This window comes from Synchiropus splendidus, chromosome 7, assembly GCF_027744825.2.
Source record: "Synchiropus splendidus isolate RoL2022-P1 chromosome 7, RoL_Sspl_1.0, whole genome shotgun sequence".
Taxonomy (NCBI): domain Eukaryota; kingdom Metazoa; phylum Chordata; class Actinopteri; order Syngnathiformes; family Callionymidae; genus Synchiropus; species Synchiropus splendidus.
The window spans coordinates 22,964,244-22,990,954 of record NC_071340.1 but is presented as its reverse complement, the minus strand read 5'-3'; the positions used below and the strand labels follow the sequence as shown (position 1 = coordinate 22,990,954).

General features: G+C 44.5%; 1 protein-coding gene across 10 annotated transcripts in view; it reads right to left on the bottom strand.

Moving 5' to 3' along the window:
• The window catches only part of fbrsl1 (fibrosin-like 1), a 326,042-nt gene that overhangs the window by 194,372 nt on the left and 104,959 nt on the right, over positions 1-26,711 (bottom strand). For all 10 annotated transcript variants that reach the window (XM_053871994.1, XM_053871995.1, XM_053872000.1 and 7 more), the window contains exon 3: positions 5,623-5,718. In XM_053871994.1, coding sequence (XP_053727969.1) covers positions 5,623-5,718 — 96 coding nt within the window. The remainder of the gene's footprint in view (positions 1-5,622; positions 5,719-26,711) is intronic.

The window sequence follows — 26,711 nt, the reverse complement described above, 5'->3', positions numbered from 1 at the left end:
ACTCCCAAAATTGGATTCATGATGAATTTGTGATCGGCCCCAGTTGTTTGTGGGTTATTTATTTATTAGTTGTATTTTATTTTTATTACTCTTATTGTGTTTTTTGACTGCACGTTTTCCAAAGCATCCCACTGACCATGTGAATAAATCTGATTCTAATTCTGATTCTAAAACACAGAAATTCCATTGAGACAACATTTGGAACGTTTGCTATTGCAGGTGACACCATCCAACCCCTTCACCACTTCTGAGGACTCGACAAGCAAGTACCACTTCATCCATCAGGATCCCAAACTCCTGTTTAGCTTACAAAGGTTACAGGGGCAACAAACAGATGACCATTTCTGTTCATTTATTATCCATTTATTGAGTTTTAAAAGGATGTTTTTTAAAAACCAGCATTATAATATGATGTTTTTGGCAGAAGGGATGAGTTTCCACTGTGACTATTAGTCAAATGGAGGAGAAGTAATGATTTGGTTTTTGAAGGACAGATGGGATGCAGCAGTCATTTCCATCACTGGGTAAATAGTGGAGAAGTAAAAACATCTCAAAAGCGGAATTGCTTTTCTGTGAGTAAGTGAATGACGACTCGGACAACCTTTTTACTTGATAAAAACGCACCACTCCAGGGTAAAGTGAGAGGGCTAGCATAATCCCTCGCTTCACAATCATCTCCCGACTTGTTTTCACGTCCCTTTTATGCATTTACGGACCGTTAAAAACCGCCTTTCATACACAACCCTCTAAACCAAGAGCAGGACAGAGAGGTCTGTCAGGGACCTGCTCCAATACCAATCTTCACATCCCTCCCTTCACTTTTGGCTGCTTTTATTCCTCTGTCCAGATTGGCAATTTCTCCCCTCCTGGCTCTCCAGAGGAAACTTTTCAGCAAGACCAATTTTATCCACTGCTCTACCTTCATTTCGAGTGACCCGCTCCACCCCGACACCTCGTTTTACACCCTCCCAGCACCCCTCATCCATCCTCCCACACCTGCTCCATGGACCTCAGTAGTCATCAATGCCTGTGTGGCCATCTGATTCGCAGACCGGCTCCTGCGGTGACGATTAGGGAGGAGGCCTGCCGTGAACCGGAAAGCAGTCACTGCGGGAATCAAAAGGCTATTCCCACTGGCTCCACCTCTCTGATCCGTTCACATTCTGAGCTGGGAGAACTCGGATAGAATTCAGGAGGAAGGTGAAATCTGCCATCAACTGGACTTTAATGGCTGACTTACATGTTTCCCAGCTCAACAACAACAACATCAACGGACTCATTCTGAGAGACCAAATTACTTTTCAGCAAATGACTTATTGTTCACACATTCATATTCAATTTTTCTAATATACAAGGGTATCAAAACACTGGATCACCAACCAACCCGATACACTTCAGGACAGGAATGGTTAGCACTGCTGACTCTCAGCAAGTCGTACGTCAACAGAATCTGCTTTCAGAAACTATCTTGATATATTTAATCACACGGATTACTCCAGAGTTACTGCACTCAGAACCAGACCTTTATTTCCGATCATTACTCCCAAGATAGTGCCCCAGTCGTAGTGCCATCCTACTGGTTTCCGTGAAAAGGGTGTTTCTGAATTCTCATGCCTTCATGGAGTCTTTGCAGTCGTCATATTTGTTGTTGCTGCCCTATCTTGCGGTTATTCGCGTCTCACGTGTCGTGAGACTCGCGTTTGATTGGTCTACACGGCATGGAAGCGCGTTGTTATTGGTGGGACGTCTGACGCAGCCAGCAAAATTTCCCCCGGGGGTTATGCCCCCCACCAGACCCTGCTAGCGCCTATTTAATCGCCAAATGCAAAATTGGGACACCCATGTCTCAAAATCCTACTATTGACCCATGAGCATTGTGGGTGGCTAGATGCCTACACATTTACAGGCAGGATCGTAGACTTATTTGGGACCAAAACAAAGGACCACAAAAAAAAAAAAAAACAATGACAATATCTTTCCCTAAACAAAATCTGCATTCTTGTAACTTCTCACGAGCCGGATTTGAGTGACTAACAAGTCGAGTGGTTTGTATTTCCGTTTCCAAACACGTTGAAATTTCAACAAAAAGATGACTTAAAATCGAGGCTAATAAAAGACTAGCCTAGCGTCTGCAGGGCCTGGAGTGAAAGTCAAATCTGCTGCCTTTGTGTGTCGGCACATGCTGTATGTTTGATTTCACACGGCGAACGCATTCTGTTTATCCACGCGCACATATGTGAGTATCTTCATGTGTGTGAACGTCTGAGGTGGTGGGAGGCCAGAACCATTTAGAATTAGCCTCGCCATATAGAGTTCATTCTACTTACAGCATTCTGTGTGGAAGGAGAGGCTTATTTAAATGATAATGAGGGACAATCCATTGGATTTAGCGGTGGAGGGGGGGGCGGACTAGGGGACTGCGTGAAGGAGGGGGGGGATCCATTAAAACGCTGGCGGTTCATAAGCCATAGGGTCGGCATGCAGCTAAACACTCTCTCTTAAAAGCCATTATACATGGTTCTCTCAATGGATTTCTGCAGCGCTCAGGACTTCAAAAGGATTTAAGAACCCGCCCCTGAGAGAGAGTGTGTGTGTGCTGTAGAAAGAAGGATGCATATGTTTGTGTGTGTGTGTGTGTGTGTGTGTGAATGATGGAAAGTGGCAAGAATGATGGGAAGGATGCTGGCGGCGTTTAAGGGTTAACTAAACAGCTCTGGAGGAGACAAATGTTGCTAAATCCGCCCCCTAATCCTCTCCCCAATTCCATGCCTCCTCCTTCACACGCCAATAAAAAAAAAAAAAGAAAGAAAGAAAGAAAACACGGCAACGGGAGAGGAGGGTCCGGTCAGCGTTTCCACTGAGTTTATGTTTTAAGTGGTCAACCAGAGCGAGCAGGGAAGGTGGGAGGAACAAGGTTAACTGAGGGTGTGAGACCCAGGAATCCAGGCAACTGCCATCCTCACCGCCACAGGACACAAACCTGGCAAAGCCCACCGCCCCCCCCTCCCCTCCCCTGCAGCACCCGACATTTCCCTAATCCTTATGTGGCTTAGTTCCGGGGCACCGCGGGTACAATTACCTCGTCAAAATAAACAGATAAAGACGCAACCACGGCAACAAACGAAAAGCATTTCCCTGCAACTTCTTGCAGCCAGCTCCCAAATCATGACTGTTCAGGAAGATACTCAGGCAAGTGCAGCCGCAGTTTACATTTGTCTCCATTTCCTTCTGGCAATCCATTCCACTCGACGCAGACAAGTCATTAGTTAGGAGACCTCCAACTTGTGGAGCCACTCTTATTACCGGTGCTCTGAGCAGGAAGGCGACGGTCAGAAGAGCTGAAGACTTTATTACAGATTTGAAAGAAAAGCCCAACATGCACATATAAAAGTGGAATATCAAGCAATACAAGTCAATTATTATCTCCAGTTTGTTCCCTTAACAAGGTCATGAGAAGGTTGGAGCCAGTCCCAGCCATTAGTATGAGTCGCCCATCATTCGCAGGGCATCCATGAACAACTATGAACATGCTGTGTGTTGGCTGTGACTCTAAACTCCTGGACCATCAGGACCTCACCTGTGTGTTGTCATTCACTGACATTACTCATTGAAGGAAGTGATTGATTTAAAACAAACCTCCTTTTGCCGGACACGGATGAAGACTTCAAAACAACTCGGTCATTATCATGAGGTTAAAGTTTGGTTCAGAGTCCTGGTTAAAGTTAGCCATGTGTCCTGGATGGTGAGGTTTAAAGTGAGAGGCTTATGGCAATGAGCGGACCCCTCAAAGACGTGGCAAACCTGCATATGTGAGGCAGCAACAGTTTAACAGAAACTAACAGGAAATTGTGAGAATCATTTTCATTATTTGAGATGATAGAATGTTTTTTTTAAGGGAACTATTTGCATTAACTCGAGAGAATGACTCGGAAATGAAAGGCTTTATACTAGGACTTGTGATTTCCTGATCATTTATTTTCATAGTTGCAGTTTCATGGACAGATCAGCAGGTGAGGAGGATTGGCTCTGTGACTGGAAGGACTTGACAGAGAGCAGGACAAGAGTGAGAACACGCCCAAGACCTTCAGGTGCTGATGAATCTCTTCGCTCATACGACCATATGCCAATGGTCGATGAACTCAACCTGTGTTTTTAGATCATGGCAAGAATTTCCAGGATCATTTACCTATTTATTTAGGTAATAACAAGCATTACATGACCACAAAATCTCATTTCCACTGTGTGTTTTAGGGCTGTTTTTGACACTTCACTTTAGGAACCTTATTTCTGATGCCGTCAGAACCAGGAAGCACAAGTGACCTGTCAGGAAGGACCAAACGCCAAGTCACGACGCCACCGCGCTCGCCGCTGCCGTTCACGACGTGGAAGTGAGAAGTCAGCAGCGAGACGGATGGACAGGCAGACAGAAACATTCAGACAGACAGATGGTGAGAGATGGATTGCGATGGCACGGCGACAACGATCAGCGTCTGTGCGCCATTTATTTGGCAGCCGATTAGAGACGAGCCACATCTAACACTGTCGGCAATTACAGCACGCCATTTTCAACAGCGCCCCCCCCTCCACCTCTCCTTCTCCACCACTTCCAACCTCACTCTGCCAAGCCCACTCGCCGGAGCGCCCCCCCCCCCTCCGCCCCCTCGCTGCTTGTCGTATATCCCTGTCAGAGCTGTCAACCCACGTCGGTCTTTTATCTGACAAGCCCGTCTTTTCCTCCTGACTTTTTCATTATAAGACATCCTTTTACACAAACTCAGGAGGAAGGCTGTGCGGGGAGGGGGGCGCCGGCGAGAGCGCCACCGAGTATAAAGGAAGAGAGAGGGAAATTAGGTTGGCGTTTTTTTTTAATTAGAATGGGTTGTGAATTAAAGCAGTGAATAGCTTAAAAATACTGTATTTAACAAGTTCATTAAAAGCCTATTTCAGCGGCGGAGGAAGGCTGCACTCCTCCTCCTCCTCCTCCTCTGTGTCGCTCTGCTTTCGTCAGCTAAATGAACAGTCTGATTGAATTTAGTTGTGTTTGGGAGGGCTGCTTGACAGGCCTTCGTTAGGAAGCATATTTTTATATTCATTCAAAATGAGCCGCTTGGGATTTTGCATAAATTCTCATTACTTTCCCCCTGTATCTAAATTGCATTATTCTCTCCCTGGTGCTGAAGCGAATGCCCGGCCTCCATCTTCCCTTTGCCACCGACTCATCATCTAAATGAGCTGGCATATGGACGCCGGCGCCGTGATAATTGGAGCGCCGTCTGCGACGGGCTCCATCCCGCGGTCAGCCAGGTCAGCCCACACCTGGCTGACGCGCACGGGGCCAACTCCGCATTAACCGCGGCAGCCGTGAATGAGCGACCTGCCAACCCGCCGATGCTGGGCGACAGGCCATTTCCTGTCGGAGTGTTTGCTCCCCATATTGATGAGATTTATGAGGTGAGAGTTGGAAACAACAGGAGCCAAGCATCGGCCGCCCTCTGATGACGGTGTCAATGTTGCCGCTGTGCGCTCCTGTGTTTCCATTCTAGCGGCAGGTACGGCCTCACGGCTGCACGCCCCTTTCCCTCTGACTGCGATGGAAGACTGAAGGCGGGTCAAAGGTCTCACCTCGTTGAGCTGCTCCTTGCTTCGGTGCTGTAGGTTTAGCTCCGCTGCAGTTTCCTCCTTGCTGACTTTGACAGGACGCAACATCAACGGTTTGATCTGAGAAATAACAAAGCAAGTGTTACCATCAGAACAGGTCAGAGTCACGTGTTCGTGATGAAAAGAGGGAACACGCCACAGGTTCACAGTAGTGAAGGGAAGTGATTTACAATATCCATGAGCGTAATAGAAAATTCTGATTTTCTTTCTATTTTTAATTTCACAGCTTCAATTCTGGAATGAGCCACAACAATGAGCCAGTCCTTTGATTATCTCTTTGAAAGATCCTCGATATCTGGCTTCATTTTTTTTTTTAGCAAAGTCATTCAGTTTATCTTTGGTTAAAATTCACTCAAGATACTTTCATTCATTCCAACAATAATTCAATTAGAATCGTGGTTGGAGGGAGCCAATACAATTCAAAGACGATGTTGCTTCATTTTCAGTGACCTGGAATCGATTCAGCCCAAATTCCAACATGCTTAAATGTGGCCTGGATTTAGGACTATTGTACATGTTATTCCACGGGGAATCAAGTATAAATTCATTCTGGACACAAACAGGTTAACAATCATGCCATAAAAACGCATTCACATTTGATTTATATTTTATATTTGAAAAAAAAAGTGCAACCAACATCTTGGTTTTAATTGACAGAATTAACAGCAAGTAAACCACTACAATACTCATATAAACCCACACCTTTGTGTCTCAATCATACTGTAAAATTTCTGAGAAAGAAACTGCTATGAGTTTTATTTTTCCAAGGTACAGACACAATACAAATATCCAAACAAAGTGCAACATTTCTCCAAGTTACATGAGCAGCAGTCGAACCTGCTGCTACTCTTTCAATGAAGCAACAGCAGCGCACTTATATTTAACTGCAGTTGCGTTGCTGGAGGGGTTTTGCCGGTCGCTTGAAGGGATTCGTTGAGTTATATTTCAATTCACCTTTACAAATCCAACAAATTGCGACCTGGATTTCAATGACGCCTTGATCCCTTGTCACCCGCTGCTTCCACTCCGTTATCCGCCATGATGTTTTGTTTACTGGTGCAGCGATGACGTCACAGCCAGGCCAACTCAATCGAGTAACATCTTTATCATTGCGTGCGGAAAAAGACATTCAATGTCAATTCTGGACTACAGAGTGCACCGGAAAAGAACACTTGCTAAGTTTTGTCCAGATCAGTGAGTTCCACTGACCCGCCTTAAAAATGCAGGAGGATCACAGGGTTCAGCATCAAGACAGATTCATGAAACGAAGATTGTCAACTTGAATCACGCTGCCAATATCATTGAACTTGTCAAATCTTTTATTTACATTAACGCTCTAAAAATGCTCTGTTTCTGCTTGCGTGTCCGAAGTTCGAACCGTGGAGTCGCGGACAGCGCATTTGTGTTATCTGTGTCACTGAAATGCTGCAGGCTTATAGTCCAGACAGGTAATGGTTTTTAGTCCAGAAATTATGGTACAAGTAACATCCGACTTACGACCGGGATCGGTTCTGACCAACCGGTTGTAAGTCATTCAAAAATAGCTGACGCGAGGGTTGTAGGTAGGACTGTAGTGGTAGATGGCTGTGTGAGAGGTAGGTCCTGGAATACTGTGCTGCCGTAACTGTCGTACGCGTTGTCGGGCTGCTACGTGCTGCGGTGGCATTGAATAAAAAAAAATATCCTGGCCGTGGTTGAAAGTACGGGTGGACGTAAGTCGAGCAGGTCGTAAGTCGGATGTTACTTGTACATGAAATCTGCTGTGATGAAATGCAATGTATTTTTTTCTTCATACATTTAAAAATGATTTTAGTTTGATACATGCTGTTCGGAAGGTCAGCCTGCTGAGCACAGACCATTGTAGTTGGATCATAGAAATATTCACCAATACACCGATCTAAAAGAGAAATTTGTCGCTACCTCATGCACTCCGGTAGCATGGTGAATGAAAAAAGCAACAATATTAACTGTATTCACTGTTTCATTAGCGTGGTGGAGGGGACAATTCTACCATGGTAGGTGTGGCCTGTGAGGAGAGATGTACTTAAACTGGCTACAGAGCAACTACACTGTCACTGCTACCATGCAGAACTTTCTCTTTATCATTCAGTTTTCCTCTTAAATCTGCATTTCTTTCCACACACCAAGGTCATCGGCATCATTTACTCCGGTAAGTTGATTGCTTACACTAGCCTTGCTAAGAATGCTAAAAGTGCACCGAGTTGCACTGTTGGGTGTGATGTAAAAGGGATGCGTTACGACTGTAGCTCACCCACATATCGCTACATATTCATGGGCTTTAGCATCTCCGGCTAGCAGACAGTGACTCTTGAACCTTTGCTGGCTTTATATTAAATACTGGCGCAGTATCAGAAGCTTTCACTGGGAAATATCAACCGCAGCCACCAATACCAGCGTGACCCCATGCCAACATGGATGACTTGTTTTATTACAGGCCACACAGTTGGATCATGTCCAAATCCCCGGCCAGATGGGAGGTTGGCGAGCTCAGCGAGCATGAGTCTGGACAGATGCAGCGTGAGCCAATCACAATGCCCCCCCCCCACCCCTCCACCACCACCTTAGAGTTCAGCGGTAACGGCCGCGGGGTGTATTCCATTTGACTAGCAGTTTGTGTGTTGCGGCTCCCCTGGTGGCACGCACCTTGGCTGGCCTCGGTCTCCTGGTCTCCGCCGTAATTTAAGCAGATCACTGCTACAATTAACCTTTCCCAGTAAATATCAATTATGGCCCCCGGCTGGGCCAGAATTAAAAGGGTCATCAGCTAATCTGACAGGTTCTGCACGCTACCACCTGGCTGGGAGAGAGGGAGGCAAGACAGCGGCGAGAGAGGGTGTTTATCTACCCTAGTGCCCACCAGCTCACGTGTCAAGTCCACACAACCCCCCTTCTATTACCCTGCAGTTGCCAGGGAGGGGGCATTGAGAGCCCGCGGAGGTCAACACTGACATGATGGGGTGAGAGTGGCAGAGAGCAGGAGAGAAAGTCGCCCGGCAGGTGGGTCTCACCCCCCCCTCCCGTCAGGGTAGTTAGCAGCTGAATCTCAAAATAGACAGAGGCCACTTTGCCCGGCTCTGGAAGACAGGACCAAGTGAGCACTCCTCCTTGGCAGCGAGAACGCTGGAGTCAGCATCACGCCTCCGTCAAGTGCAGCCGCTGATGAGTTTGTTTACCCAGCATCAGCGCTGCCGACAAATTCCTGACGGCACGCGTCAAGTGTTTCCGTCTCCTCCGAGGCCGGCGGCTTCACCACCCCGTCGGCCATCAACTCCGCTATTGATCAGAGCGCCGTCTAATTAGCCACCCAGGTTAATGAAGCCGCTCCCGAGGATCGTACGAGCCGCCGTTAAACGGGACACGAGAGCAATTGATCCGGGGAGGAATAGAGCAACTCCGACAAAAGACTGGCAACCCGGGCTGCTGACTGTGATTAAGGCAGGGATTCATTTCCAGCCTGGGGAGCTGTTTAATTGGCCCTGAGCACCCGAGTGTAAAGCTTTTACGTGTTGTTGTTGTTTTTTTTAAATACCTCTTTGGTCCGTTCATTAATGCTTACGGACATTTCAGTTAGCGTCGGCCCCCAGAGGGGACCATGGAACTTTCTTCACTAGAAGCAGCCGCCCCGCTGACATTCATGGGCTGTTCAATGATGCGGAAAACGACTGTACTGTAACGCATTTTTTTTTTCCTTTTCCCTTATAAACTACAAATTTGAACTGAAAAAAATGACTTGGAAACAACTTGTCTGTCATCCTTGGACCATGTGAACATCAAGAAAAGTGACAAAATTGTAAAAAATTCAGAAGTCAAATTTAGGTGATTTTTTTTAATGGTAGAGACACAACCCTGACTCAATTTTTTTTTTTTTTCAAAACTCAAAGAAAGACTTGGAAATAACTTTTCGGGCATCCTTGGAACATCATATTTTAAACATAAATGTCAGCGTTAGCTTATCATGGATGGGTCATAAACACACTATGTATTCATAATACCCCAGTCTAACACCTTAAAATAAAGATCAAAACAAACAAATGTTCCATTTTTCTGTTGCACCCATAAATAATGAATGCAATAAACCCTGCTTTAACAGAAGACATAATCATTGTGGATCGCTTCACAAAGCGTGATGGTATTTTCAAGTGCACCTTCAGACCGGTATTGATTTCATCCCAATATTCACACATCACTCACGGTTTCAGTGTTACAGAAAGAAACCTTGTTCGGCGAGTGAAACACAAACGCACACTTGTCCTCTGCCTCAACAACTATGAAGGATGGCCTTCATTTTTCAGAGCTGAAAACATTATGAATTCCATGGGTTATGCTGTGAGAAAAGGCACTGTGAATGAGACCTTAAAGAGGCACAGAAGCAGCAACTTTGAAATGAAAGTTTCAGATTGACATTTCGCATCGGATTAAAACGCCATAGGCAGTGACACCAGGTCTCACCAACAGGATGGTCAGATGTGTTAGAACTTCACTTTTTTAAACCTAAAAAAGCCCAGGCAGAGGTGAAGTACCACAATGTCTGAGGAGGAAATGTTGGGCCCAATTACTAGCGGAGACAGAAAACATCACAAAGCGAGGACCAGTGTTTTACATGAATAATGTACTAGAAATTAGCTCCATTAGTCTCGGTATTGAACATGTCTGCGAGTCCTCTCTGGAGGCTCCTGCTCCGTGCTTTTTAATTATCTTCAAAGGGCCCTTCGGCATCTTCATTTCCCTCAAGTTGACTAATGCCAACTTGGATCTGTTCATATATACTTCTTTAACCCTGGGTGAAGTCACGGGCTGAGAGGCTTGTAAATTGCGGTTCACTTCCAGAGCCAGTCCACACTCGTCTGTTTCCAGTCGTCATCCCTCTCCACGTCTGAGGTCTTGGCGAACTGCTGTCTGTCCACTTCCAGAAAGCGGCTACAGCTGACCTTTTCTCTTCGTGTTCCCACTCACGTCACTCTGCCTCATCTCTCTTTAGCTAGCAGTCACCTGTCAACTGTTCCAATGGAGGTTGCGCTTCATCCTTGCGCCAGTGTCAATCTTTATTACCCTTGGAACCTGGACCTTGGCTCTTGTTTGCACCTTCCATTCTGGGTATCTTGATGCTATTACCAGACGCGACCACGCTTCAATCTGGCGCTCAGCGACCGGCAGGTTGGAGACAAGGGGCAACACATTGAAGAAAAGACCGGGGGGGGGGGCAGCGACACATACAGATCCTTCCTCTAATTTGTTCAGAAAAGTGTCCTGCGCAAAGGACCCTCACCCCCATTAACCCAGAGACAAGCTGCAACCAGTGCTCAGGGAGGCATCAGCAGCTTGTGTGTGTGAGGGGTCCCATCGGTGTAGCTGGCAGAGGAACCTCGGCGCTCGCCTCAATCTATCGGCTCATTATCCCCCCCGCCCAGGCAGGGGTACAGACAAGTGCACTTTAGGGCCACGGGCCAAATTGATTCATCTGCCTTCATTTTCCTCAGGCTCAGAAGTGGCAGCTGCTCAAAGGCAAGGGGAAGCCGTCGTACCATGGTGGGAGAGAGAAACGGGAGAATGGGAAGGAGGGAAAGTGAGGCAGGGAGCGATGTCAAGAAGAGGAGGTGTTTGTTTCTTTGTCTATTCTCTGTTATTTCCCTCCACCCCTCCTCCTTTTGCACCACCACCAACACTGCCATCCCTTAAAATCGCCATCGAGACTCCCACCAAATCCCAAGTTGGATATTAGCCCAAGGACAAGCTGTTTGATTTACTGCAGGGAGAGCAAATGGATTTTAGCTTTTATTTTGACGAGTCCCACTATATCCATTACGCCTTTTTAACCATAAATTATTCATGGGGCTCATCTCATAATAAATATCCACATAAAAAGTACACACATTATACAAGCTCTACAATGGCCCTTTAACACCCTCTCTTGCTCCCACAGCACTCAGGACGGCATTGCTTTGTAAGCTTGTTTTGAAATATGAGCCTATGAAATCCAGACAGCGACTCTAATAGAGGCGACTTCTCAGCTGGCCCCCGGTACTTCTAATGAGCCCAACCTTTCATAGATAGGTACTCGGCACCTTAATCCAATGGACATTGAAAGTCAGTCCGAGTCATCTTAAATACACGCAAATTTAGCTAATACAGTCTCACTGGTGAAGTACTTTCATCAGTGGTACTCCCGAGAAGAATGGCGTAGATTGTACGAATCTATATACAAGCAACATTCGACTTACGACTGGGATCGGTTCCGACCAAGCGGTCGCAAGTCAGATGGGACGTAAGTCAAATGCCATTCAAAATAGCCGACGTGAAGGTTATAGATTCTGTAGTGGTAGATGGCTGTGTGAGAGTGAGATGCCGCCGTAACTGTCGTACGTGATGCCGGGCTGCTACGTGCTGCAGTGCCAGACATTGAATAAAAAATAATAAGCATCTGCTGGCTGTGGTTGTAAGTACGGGTGGTCGAAAGTCGAGCAGGTCGTAAGTCGGATGTTACTTGTACAAAACACTATTGAAGACCCAACAGATACCCCAAAAAATACTTTTTTTTTTTTAAGTCACACTCAAATAGTGGGTGCTGAAAAAACTAAAATTGAATGGAATTGCCGCCAAGCGTAGCATCCTCCCTTAGAATACAGCACACATTCACTGCGGGATTGTTTCAAGAAGCTTTTGAACTCTCACCAGAACGGTTGTCATTGTTGCATGAAGTTTTGACCAAGATCTTGTACCTCAGACGGGAGAGCCCAACCACTGCTTACCAATGGGCAGTTCAGGTGTGGACTCCATGTTGGTAGTCAACGTGGACAGTACATCGCCATATGGCGTATTCATGCTAACAGGTGTAGAAACAATAAAATCATGGCTTCAAATACAGACCACATCCTCTTCTCCTCAAGGATAAAAGCTGTACAAGGATCCAGGTCCCCAAAGCTCCCCCGAGAATTCATCCCGAACAGATGAAATGGGGGAAAAGGAAAACTCCCAACCGGCAGCAGATCTCTCCAATCACTGTCACCACGTGCCTCTTGGGGGAGCTGTTGGAGAAGTGGGAGAAAGGAGGGGTGGGGGCCAAGGTAGTTGCACCTGCTTCAAATTTTGAACCATACCTCAACAACTGTCTGTGGCCTCCCCTCACACACACACACACACACCAGTCACCTGATGCCCGACACCACAGGAAGAGAATCTGCTGTGCACTGATAAGAATCCCACCGCACCAACACATCTGAGGTAGCTGCTATGACGTTCCGAACTTCCTCTCTTGTGAAAATTCTCCAGCTCTTTGGGACAAATGAAGCCTATGCGACAAGACAACTCAGCAACATACCCTACCCCAACACACCTGGGGTTTACCCCAGTAACTCCTCGCAGCTGAACATACCAGGAACATATCACTGGTTTCCCTTGAGTCTTGAAGTGGAGAAAATGTGGATATATTGGGCACACAGTCCAACACAAGAGATCAACAGCAGCGCTTAACAATGTCTTGTCCGTCCTTTACACTCTCGAGACTCTAATACCAGGAGTATTTCCAACTTAAAAAGGGCTTCCCACATCTTTGTGTTCCACGATAGATGACCTTGGCCTCACCTTGGCCTCCAATCCTACCAGAGACTGCAGAGTTAACACCAAATACTGACTGTAAATGTAAAAATAATGCTAATCTGAGTGGACATTTGAGCAGAGGTGTCCCCTGGTGCCAGAAGTAGGAGAGCACACAAAGACACCCGTAACCCAATCTGAAGGCCACATCACAATGCCACCCTTATTGCTTTGATATGTTATCTGACCTATGCACAGATGTCAATCGAACAACATGCAAAGTCAACTATTTGAGGAACTCACTCGCTTAAAAAAACAAAAAGGCTTGTGTCACCAGTGTCCACCAGGGCACTCAGTCATTATATTGGAGTAACTGATAAACGTATCATCGTGTTCAATTGTATTTATATTCATAAAAGACTATAACATACTGAGGGTGTCAATGTCAAGTATCTTGTTCAAACTGACTGACAGGAGTGTCATAAAAACCTGCAACCTCAAACGGACCTAGATAAGGCAGGATAAACACACTTATCAGTCGCTGACGAAATTCTCAAAGGTTCAGAACAAAACGAGGAAAACAGAGATCTAGTCGGGCAGGTTAGATCGGTTAAAACTTCGCTTCACCACAAACCACTGAAGCGCACAGAGATGATACACGCAGCAACATTCCAAGCCTGAATCCATTTCCAAATATTCTGTTGAAATTTGCATCTAAGAACAGAGCTGAGCAACATACAGCCCGGCGCCTGAAGGGGCTTTTTCAACTGACCTGTCAGGCCTCCAAAAGGTCAATGAGAAATAAGAAACAGCCGAAAAATGAATCATTTAGGCCGTTTTTTATTGATTAAATGATGTTTATCTTCACGACATTTGCATTTTTTTTTTTCAGTGCTACACATTTATCCCTCCATATCATGCATGTTTCATGTTTCAACGTTGCATATACAGCATAAATGTATATCCTTACCATTTCATTCTTCAATCTATATTCAAGAGCATAATGAAATAGTGAATCAACAAACACTTTTTTTTTTCCCCTTTCTCTTTTTGAACTCTTTTTTCAACTTCCATCTACTGAGTCATTATGACCCGACCTGACAGTAGCTCAAATTGAATAACTAAAACAAACAACCAACATAATAACCAACACTGTTTCCATACAAAGTGCTGTTTAACTTCACAAACACAATGAAATATTATCAATTACGCGATCATCTTCACTTTAAAAATGTGAGAAAATGCATGTTTAAAACATTCACACTCACTCGGGCGACTGCGCTCGATAACTTTGTCGCCCTCACACGTACTTTAAAAAATCTTTCATTTCCTCCAATGTAATCTGAAATAATTATCAGCTGAAGCCGACGCCAGCGGAGGAGGGAAAAAAAAAAAAAAAGAAGGGCCCCTTTTAACAAGTCCGCCCGACAGGCACACCTCAAATCTAGCCATCATTCACCGCCGCATAATTAAAACAGCGAAGATGAGATTGTGTCGTGGCGGAAATGAGCAAGTGATTAAAAAAACATGCCAGATGAAAAACTGTCTGAAAGTCTCCCGCTGTGTATTCCAGACTTCTCTACTTTTTGGGAATCATCTCCAGGGAATTCACCAGTGTTTGATCTGCGCTGCAATTTATAGCGTGGACCTCAAAAATGTTGTTCACCAGATTTTTATTCAGTTATTTATTGACGCCTTTTCACTGTTTTAAGCATCATATTTTTTAATAAACGTGGTCAATGAATACACTGTTTTTTTTTGTTTATGTCAATAGAATAAAAGACATTATTTTGAAAATGGTTATACATGTTGGTTTTTAAACCAAAATGTATCTCTTATACAAAGATATATCATGGACATTTCAGGAAAAATACGTGATCAAAATATCCGTAGGTTTCAGGAGGAAACAGATCAATTTGCAACTCATCTTCTAGTGGGATTATTTAGGTTTAATGAGCTGCAGCAGAAGCTTGTTGTCCACATTCCATGATGGCAAGAGTGTGAACACACAAGCCACAGCGGCTCCCAGACTGTGATGAATGTGAAATATTCTGCACAGGTACAGTCTCCCTTGTTGTGACGGGCTTTGATCCCTAAAATATTCGCATCAGCCTCGGAGACACGGCAATTGATTAAACTTTGCTCCGGCGAGCCGCGAGCTGGAGCTAATCTGCGCGCGGAGAGCCGAGGCGTGTCATCAGACGGAGTGAGATTCTGCAAGGGTCTGGGCCAAGAGTCGGGAGGTGTAGTCTGCAGGAGCAGCCAGAGAGCTCTGGGCTTTTTAAATGGGAGGCAGATGCTACACATGTAATGAATCAGCTTCGGCTCGGCGCGGCTTCCCTCTGATGTCTGGCTACTCTGCCTCTGCCCTTGGAAAACTTTGGGGACGTTATCTCATCCCTGCACCGTGCACGCTCCCCGCTACTTTTTCAAGGAATTGCTGCATGGTGGAGGAGTGTGTGTGTGTGTGTGTGTGTGCGCACCTAGCATACACCGCTCCACTTCTCCGTGCTGGAACTGCTTCCGACAATGTTTGGCGTGTTCACGGTGGAAGAATTATCAACTTGAAAATGAGAACTCACTGTTGACTGGACAACGTCCCACTTAAAAAGTGGCCGAAAACATGCCCAACTGAATCTTTTCCAGAATTAAAAGTGGTCTTAATAGGAAAGTGAAATGAGTGAGTCATGCTAATCGAGTTAGGGTTCTGGATTAAGGGAGGTCTGGCAGTTTGGAACGGCAGGCGGGCAAAAGGAATGAGCCAAAATTAGTTACACTTTTTTAAGCTATGAAGTCATACCTGCTGTGAAATTGAATTTCAGTTCCAGAGTTCAACTTGTCATAAACAGTATTTCAATGCATGGTTTTTTCAAGGGAAATGGTTTCATGTGGTACTGATTTATTCGGAGTCGAAGGTTTTCTGGAAGAATCCATCACTAAAAACAAACGTGGAGGTGCGCAAAGGGGAAGAGAAGACAGAGTGTCCATCATGTTTTCCACTCTGAATCATCATTTTTATTGCTGAAATAAACATTAGATCATACTGCTAATAAAACAATAAAATAAAATGTTACCAAGAAAAACCAAATGAGAAGCAAACAATAATGTTTCTCCCAAAAAATATTTTCTTCAAGAATAAATCTCTCCTTGGTGGTGGTAAAATAAAACACAGTTGTGATAGTATTTTATACTCTGTAAGGTCAACTTTCACTTTCCGAAGTTGCTTTTCCTCGGAAACCAGACCTAGGCTCTTACTATCACCGAACAACTGTCACTCAACAAGAAAGGCCCCGTCTCCTCCAAAAACAGTGCCAGCCCGTCCTGAAGATTTAAGAAAACATCAAGCCCTCACATGAGTAGTTAGAGAAACCAGCGAACTCGTGGAGGAGCAAGACTTTTCCAGGAGTCTCAACTGTTATTTAGGAAACACCTTAGCTGTCACTTCCATCATTCCTGCTCGTGCCAGAAGAGACAGGTTGGTGAGGAGGAGGAGGAGGAGGAGGACGAGAAGCAGATAAGATGAGAGGCTTTGAAAGCTTTGGGTTGGTATGGAAATCAGGTCTCAGAGAAAAAAAAAAAAAGAAAAAAGGCAGAGGATGAAAAGCAGATGGAATCAGCCGTTGACATGACAGCATCCAGCCTGCAGAGCGCAGATCTACAGCTTTGGCAATTACATGGCTGCATTTGCATCTATATGATCCCTCAAAACGCTGACATGTGCTGGGATTTGAGCGCCGCTATCTGTTGGTGTCGGCGCACAATGATGCGTGCACAACGCTGAATAATCTGACTGGCGCCGCTTGTTACCAATGTACACGACGTAAACTGAGGATGCAGTCGGCAGAAGAGGATCAAGCCCATTGTGTTAATAGGGATAATAGTGATTTAATACGCTTACAGGGGGATTCTAAAGGGAGGGGTAGCACGGCCCTCCTACGCCACGCCACGGCTCGGAACAAACAACACATTCCCAGGGATAAACAAGGTCGAGACGTCAGATTTTGACTGAAGAGATGCCAGTTATTGTCTGACACAATAGATATAATTGAATTAGGACAGATGCCGATATAATAATATAAAAATATAATAATCCCTGCCGTATTTTAATCCTGTTTTTCTGCTGGAGTCATGTCAATGTTTGTTTATTCTGAATAGAAATATTTCATCCTCAAATTTTGATTGATCCAAAAGGAGATTGATGGCACCTACAATAACAATAACAATAATAAAATGTATACATCTGTGTTCAAAAGTTCATAAACAACTACGCTGTCAATAGTGATGAAGCTTACAGACACAAAGATCTGCATGGTAGTGATGACATTTAAACTGTGGCTTCATATGTGACACTTGGAATGAGGGACCTGAAGAGAACTGAAGGTCATACACCTTCCACAGTCTAGTTCAGACCCGGGCAAAGTGTGGCCCGGGGGCCAAATGCAGCCCTTTGACTGTATGCATGTGGCCCTCCTGGAGTCAGAGAAAAACTATAAAACTGAAGTTGTTGTTGTCTGACATTTTTGTCTTGTGCATTTTTTTGTTCATTATATGAAACTGAGACATAACTTTTTTTTTATTTTTTTATTATTTTTTTTTTTTACTATTTTTGGAGTATTTCTTTTCTCTTAAAAAACATTTGAATTGAAAGTATATTTTGAAATGTATGAGACACATTGAGAATCTTTAAATGGAATGTGGTTTAAATGAAATAAAACACAACAAACCAACATTTTCTGTGCATTTTGTGCACGTATAATTTCACATTTTTCTTATTTTCAATTTGCTCTTGTCCTCCTTTCTATAGGTTTGACAGCCCCTCTCACAATATATATCCTGTCCCCTTCGGAAATGTAACTGCCCACCTCTGGTCAAGTTTGTAATGGTCTTTGTGTACACATCATCTTCAAGTCGCTTGGTGTAAATATATGATCTTGTGCTTAACTGACAGCAATGTTGGCCACATAAGGTGGCGTGTGTGTCAAGTAACATCGAGAGTGGTGATGACAGCTCATGATTTTGTTTCCTGGTTTATTCAGCATCCGGTCCAGCTTCAACTTTAAGATCCTCAATTCATTTAAATTCAAAGTATTTGCATTGGCACCAGCCTCAAACACTGTGAGAGAGACTGGTAGTTTCCCCGGCATAGAAATGACTGGCAGACACTCAGAGGGAAAAATATCCAGGAGGTGAAATACCGACTTGGAAATGACGGTGGAATTTTGTGAAGCTAATTGTCTTGTGTAGCGGCCTGAGCGACCTTGGCAGGTTGAGAAGTCGGGGGCTCCGGTCTCCCAGGGCACGGCTCTGCCAGGGTAATTGTGCCACGGTCTTGACCTTGTATTGCAGAAACGCAAGCTGCACTTTCCTTTCTCTCGCCAGTTCTCTCTCCGTTCTCTGGCTGAAGATGATCTGGGATCTGCTCTGCTAATGATGTCAGCTCCCCAGGGGAGGGAGGTGTCTGTCTGCTGAATATCAACATCCAGCCTTCAAAGCCCCAGAGCGCCACGGCTCCTGGAGTGGTGGAGGTGGAGTCCAGCAGACAGAAGCACAAGACCCAAACAGGACCAGGCCACATGAGTGAGAGGACCACACAAGACGCTTCAAATAATCATCTCAAGGCAGTAGAACACAAAAGAATGGTGGGGTTTCAGCTTCCTGGGATTGTTTAACTGTGGATTTGAACAAGATGGAGAGTCATCAAAACAAGGCATCTTCATCTATTGGGTGGGTTCCGCTGCTTATTTTCAGATGGTTATATAGCTTGTTGACCATCACAACAGTGCGACAGACCAAAATGAAATATTCACATACCTTGCATCAATGGTTTAATTCACCAAACAAGCTGATTTTGGAAAAAAAAAGCACATTTTACACACTTTGATTTGGACCGCTTAAGTCAGCGTCCTGTGAATCACCATGTTCACTGCTCCACTGCTTCTAAGATGGTGAGAAGGTCTGATAGAGACATCATGTTCAGTTGAAACTTTTCGAAGCATCTTTCTGTCTGACTTCTTCAGTGCTGTTGCACTAGAGACTGGTCTTGGTCTTGTTATGGTCTGGTCTTGGAATTGACATACATGCAGTGAGTGCAACTTTCTGATAGGTTAAATTCGTGATCTCATCTTAAATCTCATCTTAATATTTATGAACCTTTTTAAGTGGGCCTCGACTGCGAGTGTCAAGCTAGCTGTGAATGGAACATGGATTTAGACACGAAGCATCTTTCTGTCTGACTTCTTCAGTGCTGTTGCACTAGAGACTGGTCTTGGTCTTGTTATGGTCTGGTCTTGGAATTGACATACATGCAGTGAGTGCAACTTTCTGATAGGTTAAATTCGTGATCTCATCTTAAATCTCATCTTAATATTTATGAACCTTTTTAAGTGGGCCTCGACTGCGAGTGTCAAGCTAGCTGTGAATGGAACATGGATTTAGACACTTGTTATCTCAGCCAATCGCGGAGCTTTTGCATCTCTGGCCTTTCATTCGAAAAGAGAATAACTCAAAAGCAGACAAAGTATTTCAATTATTTTTCAGGAGGGATTAGACTTTGGTGTGGTTCTTTGGGTTCATTTGGATTTATAATGGCAAATGTAACTCATGTATTCTGTCCTCAATCTCAACCCTGAACTACAGACCTTAACCAGGTGTTAAGGGCTGTGACTTAGAAATGGGACACACCTTTAATACAGATACGGACTAAGATTGTGGGCAGCCGCATTACGCAAAAAATGTTTCAGAAGAAGACGACTGACTAAAGATCGTAAAATAAAAAATGAGTGTTATGCAACAATGAGGTAAAAAAACCCATAGAATGGGCTGAGAAAATACAGTGGCTGCCGCATTTTGGCATTTTTTAATTGGCTGGAAATACGCAATGCATTCTGGGTACAGAGGATATTCCTCAATCCTGAAGTAGGTGCAGGCGAATCTCTAAATGGAGGAAGTCTTGGTCAGTCTCTGGACCACACACACTACATTCCCAGCGTTGCCCATTCACCTTATGAAGAGGGTCAAATTCGGGCGGAAAAACCGCACTACACAACACCATCCTGTGGAATTGTCGCCCCTTCTTTTCCCCTTCAAGAGGCGAAACGTAATAACCATGTTTAGCAAATGTATGAGTGACTGCAACACATGAGACGATTCCACCTCCCTCCATTGCTCACTTGTTTGCTCAAACACACTTTGAAGACAACGTTCTGATCTCATTGACATTTAAAGAAACCTAATAAATGATAACAGCCCGGGTCTGTGATGATGCATTTGTAAATCAAGCATCCTTGCTTTCCTGAAGCAAATAACATTTTACAAGGGGGAGCGTTGGCAGAAACCCGAAAGAACTCCATGGATTTATTGTGCGCCAGGTTATTTATTGGAAAGGTAAAAGCGCCTCTGAAAGTGCTCCATTGTTTTCATGTTGCATCTCAGCAGACCCATACATTTGTCTCCAGTTATGAATTTGAACATTTGTGTGTGAGATGCAAGAGGATGATTGATCTGCCCCCGAGCTTTTTATGGAGCCGTTTGAACTAGGACGGTCTTTTATTCAAATCGCAGTCCTCCTCACCTGCCAGCCCAAGCTCTATCTTTCCAAACCACATTTGGCCTTAGATCAATAACAAACGCTTTGCAGAAGGGAAGGAATGGAGCGAGGGAGGCAGGATCAGCCAGTTTGGAATCTGCTTGACATTTACCTCGTCCCTACAGAGCCAACCATCAGCAGGGATACGTCTGCTAATGTTACAGTTGTCCAAATATAGTCAGGGCTAAATGCCTTACCAGCGCCCCCATTTTTTCTTCTCTTTTTCTTTCTCATTCATCATCAGCCAGTTACGCCTCCAGCAATGTTGCTTCATAAAACATGAATTAAATAATGCGGTGATTAAGACGGCTGGGTGCTGAGAGAAAGCAGTTGAGAGGTAGGGGGCGCTGCTTCTCCAGGTAGAGAAAAAACACAGGAAGAGCTTGGTAGAGATTTACTCAAGCTTGAATGAGAACGTGCTGACGTCAGTTTCTTTTTTTTTTCAGATAGAGGTGGGTACGGCAGAGGAGATTAAGGGCAGGACTTTTGAAATGCAACATTTTCTTCTATACTACTATATAATAACTGCATAAATAGAAAAATAATAATAAATAAATAAATCATTTGAAGGGTCACTTAGGAGCGGAAGACGTCAACATCACAGTTAGTTCATTTATAGTATTAAAACAGAATTATAAAGACTGGACATAAAACTACATATCTATCACTGGAGAGTTCAAATATACGCATACAAAGAATGCCACAACACAACTTAATATCCATCCTAAGATCAGATCCATGTTGTATAAGCATCTTCCCATACAGTAAAAAGCTAGAAACAGAGCACGGTTTTGTTGGTTGACTTGGTGAATCAAATCCTATGAGCAAAGAATGGCGCAAACAGTAAAATTTCCAATTACCGTGGTCAGTTTTGATTAAGCCAAGGACTTAAACCTTATTTAAAAAAGAAAAACCCTTAAAAATATTTCAAATAATTTGCGAGAAATATAGTAAATATGTGAGGATTTCTCATAATTGAAATGTTGCGAACACTGCATCAGAAATGTACAGTGAAGATGACACTAAATGTACAGAATTTTCACAACAGTAAGCTCAAGGGTTGCAAATAATGACAACAATAATCATCAGAATTCATCTTGCAAACGTTCGCAGACTATTGTGCGACTGGAGTAAAGCCCATGAAAGCATTGATGTATGGAACCGTGTTGCCAGAAAAGAAAGAATGATCGATACTAAGATTGATCTGTAATACCAACATTTGTTAGATTTGTGGACAGATCGAGGTGTAAGAAAGTCAAGTACGAGTCATGAGCCAATGCAACTAATGTTTTTCAGTAAAACTTCAACCCAAGGACACAGAGAACACAAGACACAAAAATCACGCAGGTTCGGTGTAAAAAATTTAGAAGTCAAAAGTGGGAGTTTTCGACCTCCAGCACAAAACACATTTTTAATTTTTATAACTTTTTTTTTTAACTTTCTCTATCATATCCTTTGCGTATGACTCTTGTGGTTCTGTACTTTCCTTGCACCCAGTTTTGGAGAGTGTCCAGCAACCGTCTTCACGTGTGGAGACTCCTTCCGCACGTCCTTTACCAGAGAGCCACATCACATTCATCTCAGAATCACTCCCATAAGACCCCACTCATCACTATCTACCTCCCCCATTACCTTTCTGTGATTTCCATCCCGCAGTGCCGCTGCCAGAGCCATTCTCACTTAGATAGCAGAGATATAGTAAAATTGCTTGTTACTTGACCTTCTAGGGACGGAAAAGCATTTTTTTCCTCCTATCGTCGACTCTCTTTGGTCTGTCCATCATGATCGTGTGCAGCAGCAGAAAGGTCACAGACCACCTCTGGTACTGGGTGCAGATGTGTTGAGGCATCCTACCGCCAGGATTCTTTATTGATTCAATAGAAGTGTGGTTGGTCGTGTTAAAAAATATGAGACTTGATCTACACAATGTGTGAAAGCAAAGATATAAGTCAGTGAGTGACTGCTTTTTTTGTTTCCCAGTGAGCCCACTCAACAGGTTTTGCCATTCCGATGAAAGCTTTGGTTGCAGTGGCTAACAGACTGTAACAGATCTCCACGATACTGGTGCCTCCATGTCATTGAAATGGTCTCATCAACGTTCGCATGAAGCGAAAAAAAGAAACCCAAGCAGCTAGCTAGACACGATTCATACCAAACAATGGTTGTGATCCAGATAAGGCAGCAGTCACTCGCGCGATTAAACGGCTATTTCTGCTGGAATGTTTGTTCGTTCTAGTGCTGGCAGACTTGGCTTTGTGTTCCAACAGTTACCAGGCGTTCCATTATATCTTATCTCCGCCCTAAATGTCTCATGATGATAGAGATACTGCCTTATCTGGAGTGTTCCATTTGCATTACAGAATAATTAACAGGGACTCTGAGATAAGCTTCCTTATCAGCCAGATCTGCTGGCGTCATTCTTGTGATGGAAAAGATACAGACAAGAGGAGCGACTACCACTCCATACAGCGAGTTCTCACTGCGGCGCATGGCTGCAGATGTTGCCCAATGGAGTGCAAAGGACAGTGGTGCACCCAGGTTAAAAATGCATGAGGATCACTTCTAGTTTGAAAACGGCGACCAGCATCTGACTCATAAAACAAAGTCAACAATGTCCTGACATCTTTTATTTATATTGAAATGCGCTGTGTTCGCCCACATGTCCGAAGTTCCGACACCACAGCCGGTCTCAGCTGCTGCTTCTCGTCTCTGGTCCTCCAGGAGATAGGCTCTGTGGGCGGAGCTACGGACACGCAGGCGAAAGCAGCACATTTTAACATAAATCAAACACCTCTGATGTCATCGGTTTGATGAGACAATGCTTAGTATTTCGGCAGCAGGACGCTCTTCAGCCTGTAAAAAAAATTAGCTACGTTGTTGTAAAAGCTGCAGGGTTCAGACCGCAAGAAATAAGTAGCTGCTTATAGTCTGGAAATTACGGTAATTACAATAGACGTATGACGCAACAATGACATTATAGGTTCGTCTCGACTCGGTATAAAATAGATCTGCCGTTTTGTTTTTTTTTAGGTTCAACAGTTCTTTTTAATCTAGTGCACTGCCTTGGAACGAGTAGAGTATCAGAACAAAGCAACAGGGTGAGTATGCACAGATGTGAAGATACCCGTGAAAATAACTGCACACCGCATTCGATGGGAGTGAATGAACACGTGACCGTAAATCTGTCGGTGCATATTATTGAAAGAAATGAGAAAAGATGAGGGGGACAGCCCCGGGGACCTGTTTTTCATGGCCCGACGCTGACACACATGGACAGTTTGAAACAAAGCGAAAACACCTGCTGGGACGGCTCTGGTGCGAATCAAATACAAGTCATGAGAATTTAGCGTCAGAGGGGAAGACGAGCTGCTGAAATCCTTTTTTTTGGCTCAAGGCAATGGAACACACGTGTTAATAAACGGCACATTCAATCTCATAAATGCTGTCATCCAATCAGCGGGATGGTCGTTTTGCTGTTTCTGATCACTGAGGCTGCTGCCCACAAGCCTTCACACACGTCCTGATCTGCGGATTTATGTGTGGATGGATGCTGTATACATTACACACTCCTTTAAAGGCACATAAATCACAAGTACAAACACGAATGCTGCCAATAGACGCAGACGGGCATCTGGAAGCGATTGAAGCCGGCGAAAGGCCTCAAATCCGGGCAGCGCCGGTCCAACTGTGCAGTCGTGTCGGGAAGGCTGGAACACAGCAGGGAGCCAGAAGGAAGAGGTGAGAGGTGGAGTGAGCCCAGCGTCATGCTGGAAGAAATCAGCGCTACCCACGGAGTCAGCGGAGGCACATTATGTCCGACCACTTAGCTTCGACGCTGCGGTTTGTAGCAGTTTCTGCCCCCGGCACCGTGTTCTCCAGGCTGGTGTGTTAACCCAGACAGTGGTTTGACACACGAACATCTTATTTATTAATGTCACACGTTTGTCAATCTACTTTTGAAAAATGAGCAAATCACATATGCACGGAAAAGGTATCTGGGGACACATAAACTGTAGTAACCCTGTACCACCAACGAGATGACATACAGTCACATTGAAAGAAAGTGGAGAGTGTCTTATATGGAATAAACAAGTAAAAGTGTAAAATAATGCAGGATAAAATGAGGACTGACATTCATTACTAAAAACTTGCTTGTGTCTGTATATGGTTTTCATCATTGTATCAAGTTAACTTAACCCAGCATCACTATATTTAAACAAAGCAAGCTGCAAATATAGAGCCTGAAGTTGTTACGACTTTACATGGCTGACACATGTGATTTCAATTTAAACAGCACCTGTGGGTGTGTTTATTTATCCTCCGGTGAAGATGTGCAGTGGTGCTGCCAGACAGAAAGTGACACTGCTTCTGTCAGCATCCGTTCGCGGTAACTTTTCAGCAGGTCCAAACAAAACACTGCTTATTGGAAGCAGCAGCGGACATAGTTGAGAAGAATAGGAGTTCACGATGACTGTGCCCTGCAACATCATTGTTGCTGGAGAGATGAGGAAGAGTCATGCCAGCTGTAAAAGCTGAAAGTCAGTAGAAGTTATCTAAATCACTACGTCGTGTCATAATACAGTAATTAATTTTGTGAATTTACTCCCAACCCAAACTTACATAATGAAAGATATTCCTCAATTCCAGTGAGCATTTATGTCAAACTACTGAAATAGTGTTTTCAAAGAGGAATCGTTTTAGGGTTAAGAACGATTCATGATTCAAGCCACTGTACAATCTTTCGGGAGTACAGTAACAACAGCAATGACAGATAGTAAGTTTGGATTTTTTTTTATGTACCCAAAAATTCCTAACTTAGTTTCGTACAAGAAAGACGGAAGTTCGGGCCACGCGGTGGCGTTCTTTTCACTCAAACAAAGACTTCAGCCACTTGTATTGCATCTTAAATGATGCAAGTGCAGTGAAGTAGTGAAGTGCGCTCATGACCGTCGCCCTCCCACAGGTCCCAACCAACTCCTTTGAATGACTAAACACTTACAATACAACATGGAAGCTACCAGGAAATAGTTGCCCTTGGGAGTGAGACTGAGTTGGAAAACGCAACACAACAACTTTCTTTTTTTTTGTTAAGTTGCAACATTCAAAAGACTGCTATAAAAACAACATTTCAACAGGTTCAAATCTCGATCAAAAAGAGTGAATGATTGAAACTTCAGCACCAGAACAGAAGCAGATATAGCTTTGCTCTATTAAAACACATTCAGTGCCGAATGATTGGCCTACAGCGGCTGTGAAATGTCGCCATGTTCCATCTTGAAAATGACTGATGCCTGAGGGGGGTTAAGGTGTCAGTGGGGACTTTGGTAAATGGCAGCATGTTGCAAGGTCGCCTCTCAATTTGTCTGCTAGTGGGACAGTGAAGGACCGCCGCAGAGCCGGGCAATAGCTCTGTGACTGCGCGACAACCTCCCGCGGCCCTGCGAGCAATGCTAGCCCTCCATCTTGTGCCACTGGTGGGATGTCTGGAGCTGGTGTAGTGAAGAGCAAAGTGCCTTCCCCTCCCTTCCTGTGCCTCTCACCACCTCCCGGAAACATCTATCACAGTGTTCCCCAGCGGGGCGTGAGTAACAGATCGACTTTCCTCCAGAGCGCTAATCAATCCGACTCTCGCAGCCGCTCCCAGGGAACATTTATGGCCTGCCATAAAGCAGGCCTTTGGGGCATTACGGCACCCAGTAATCCTGCTAAGTGAGCAATATTTCCCATCTCTGGCGCTGCAGTTAGCCTGGCTTGCCCATAAATAGCAGAGTTAATCTGTGGCCGTGACTTCTTGGCCAAGTCGCCACCCTACAGGGACCAGGCTGAACACGCTGGCCAAGGTAAAGCCACATGCCAAACTCAACAATGATGAGGCCTCCGGTGATTGTTTTGGACGACCAACGATGATACTGTGAGC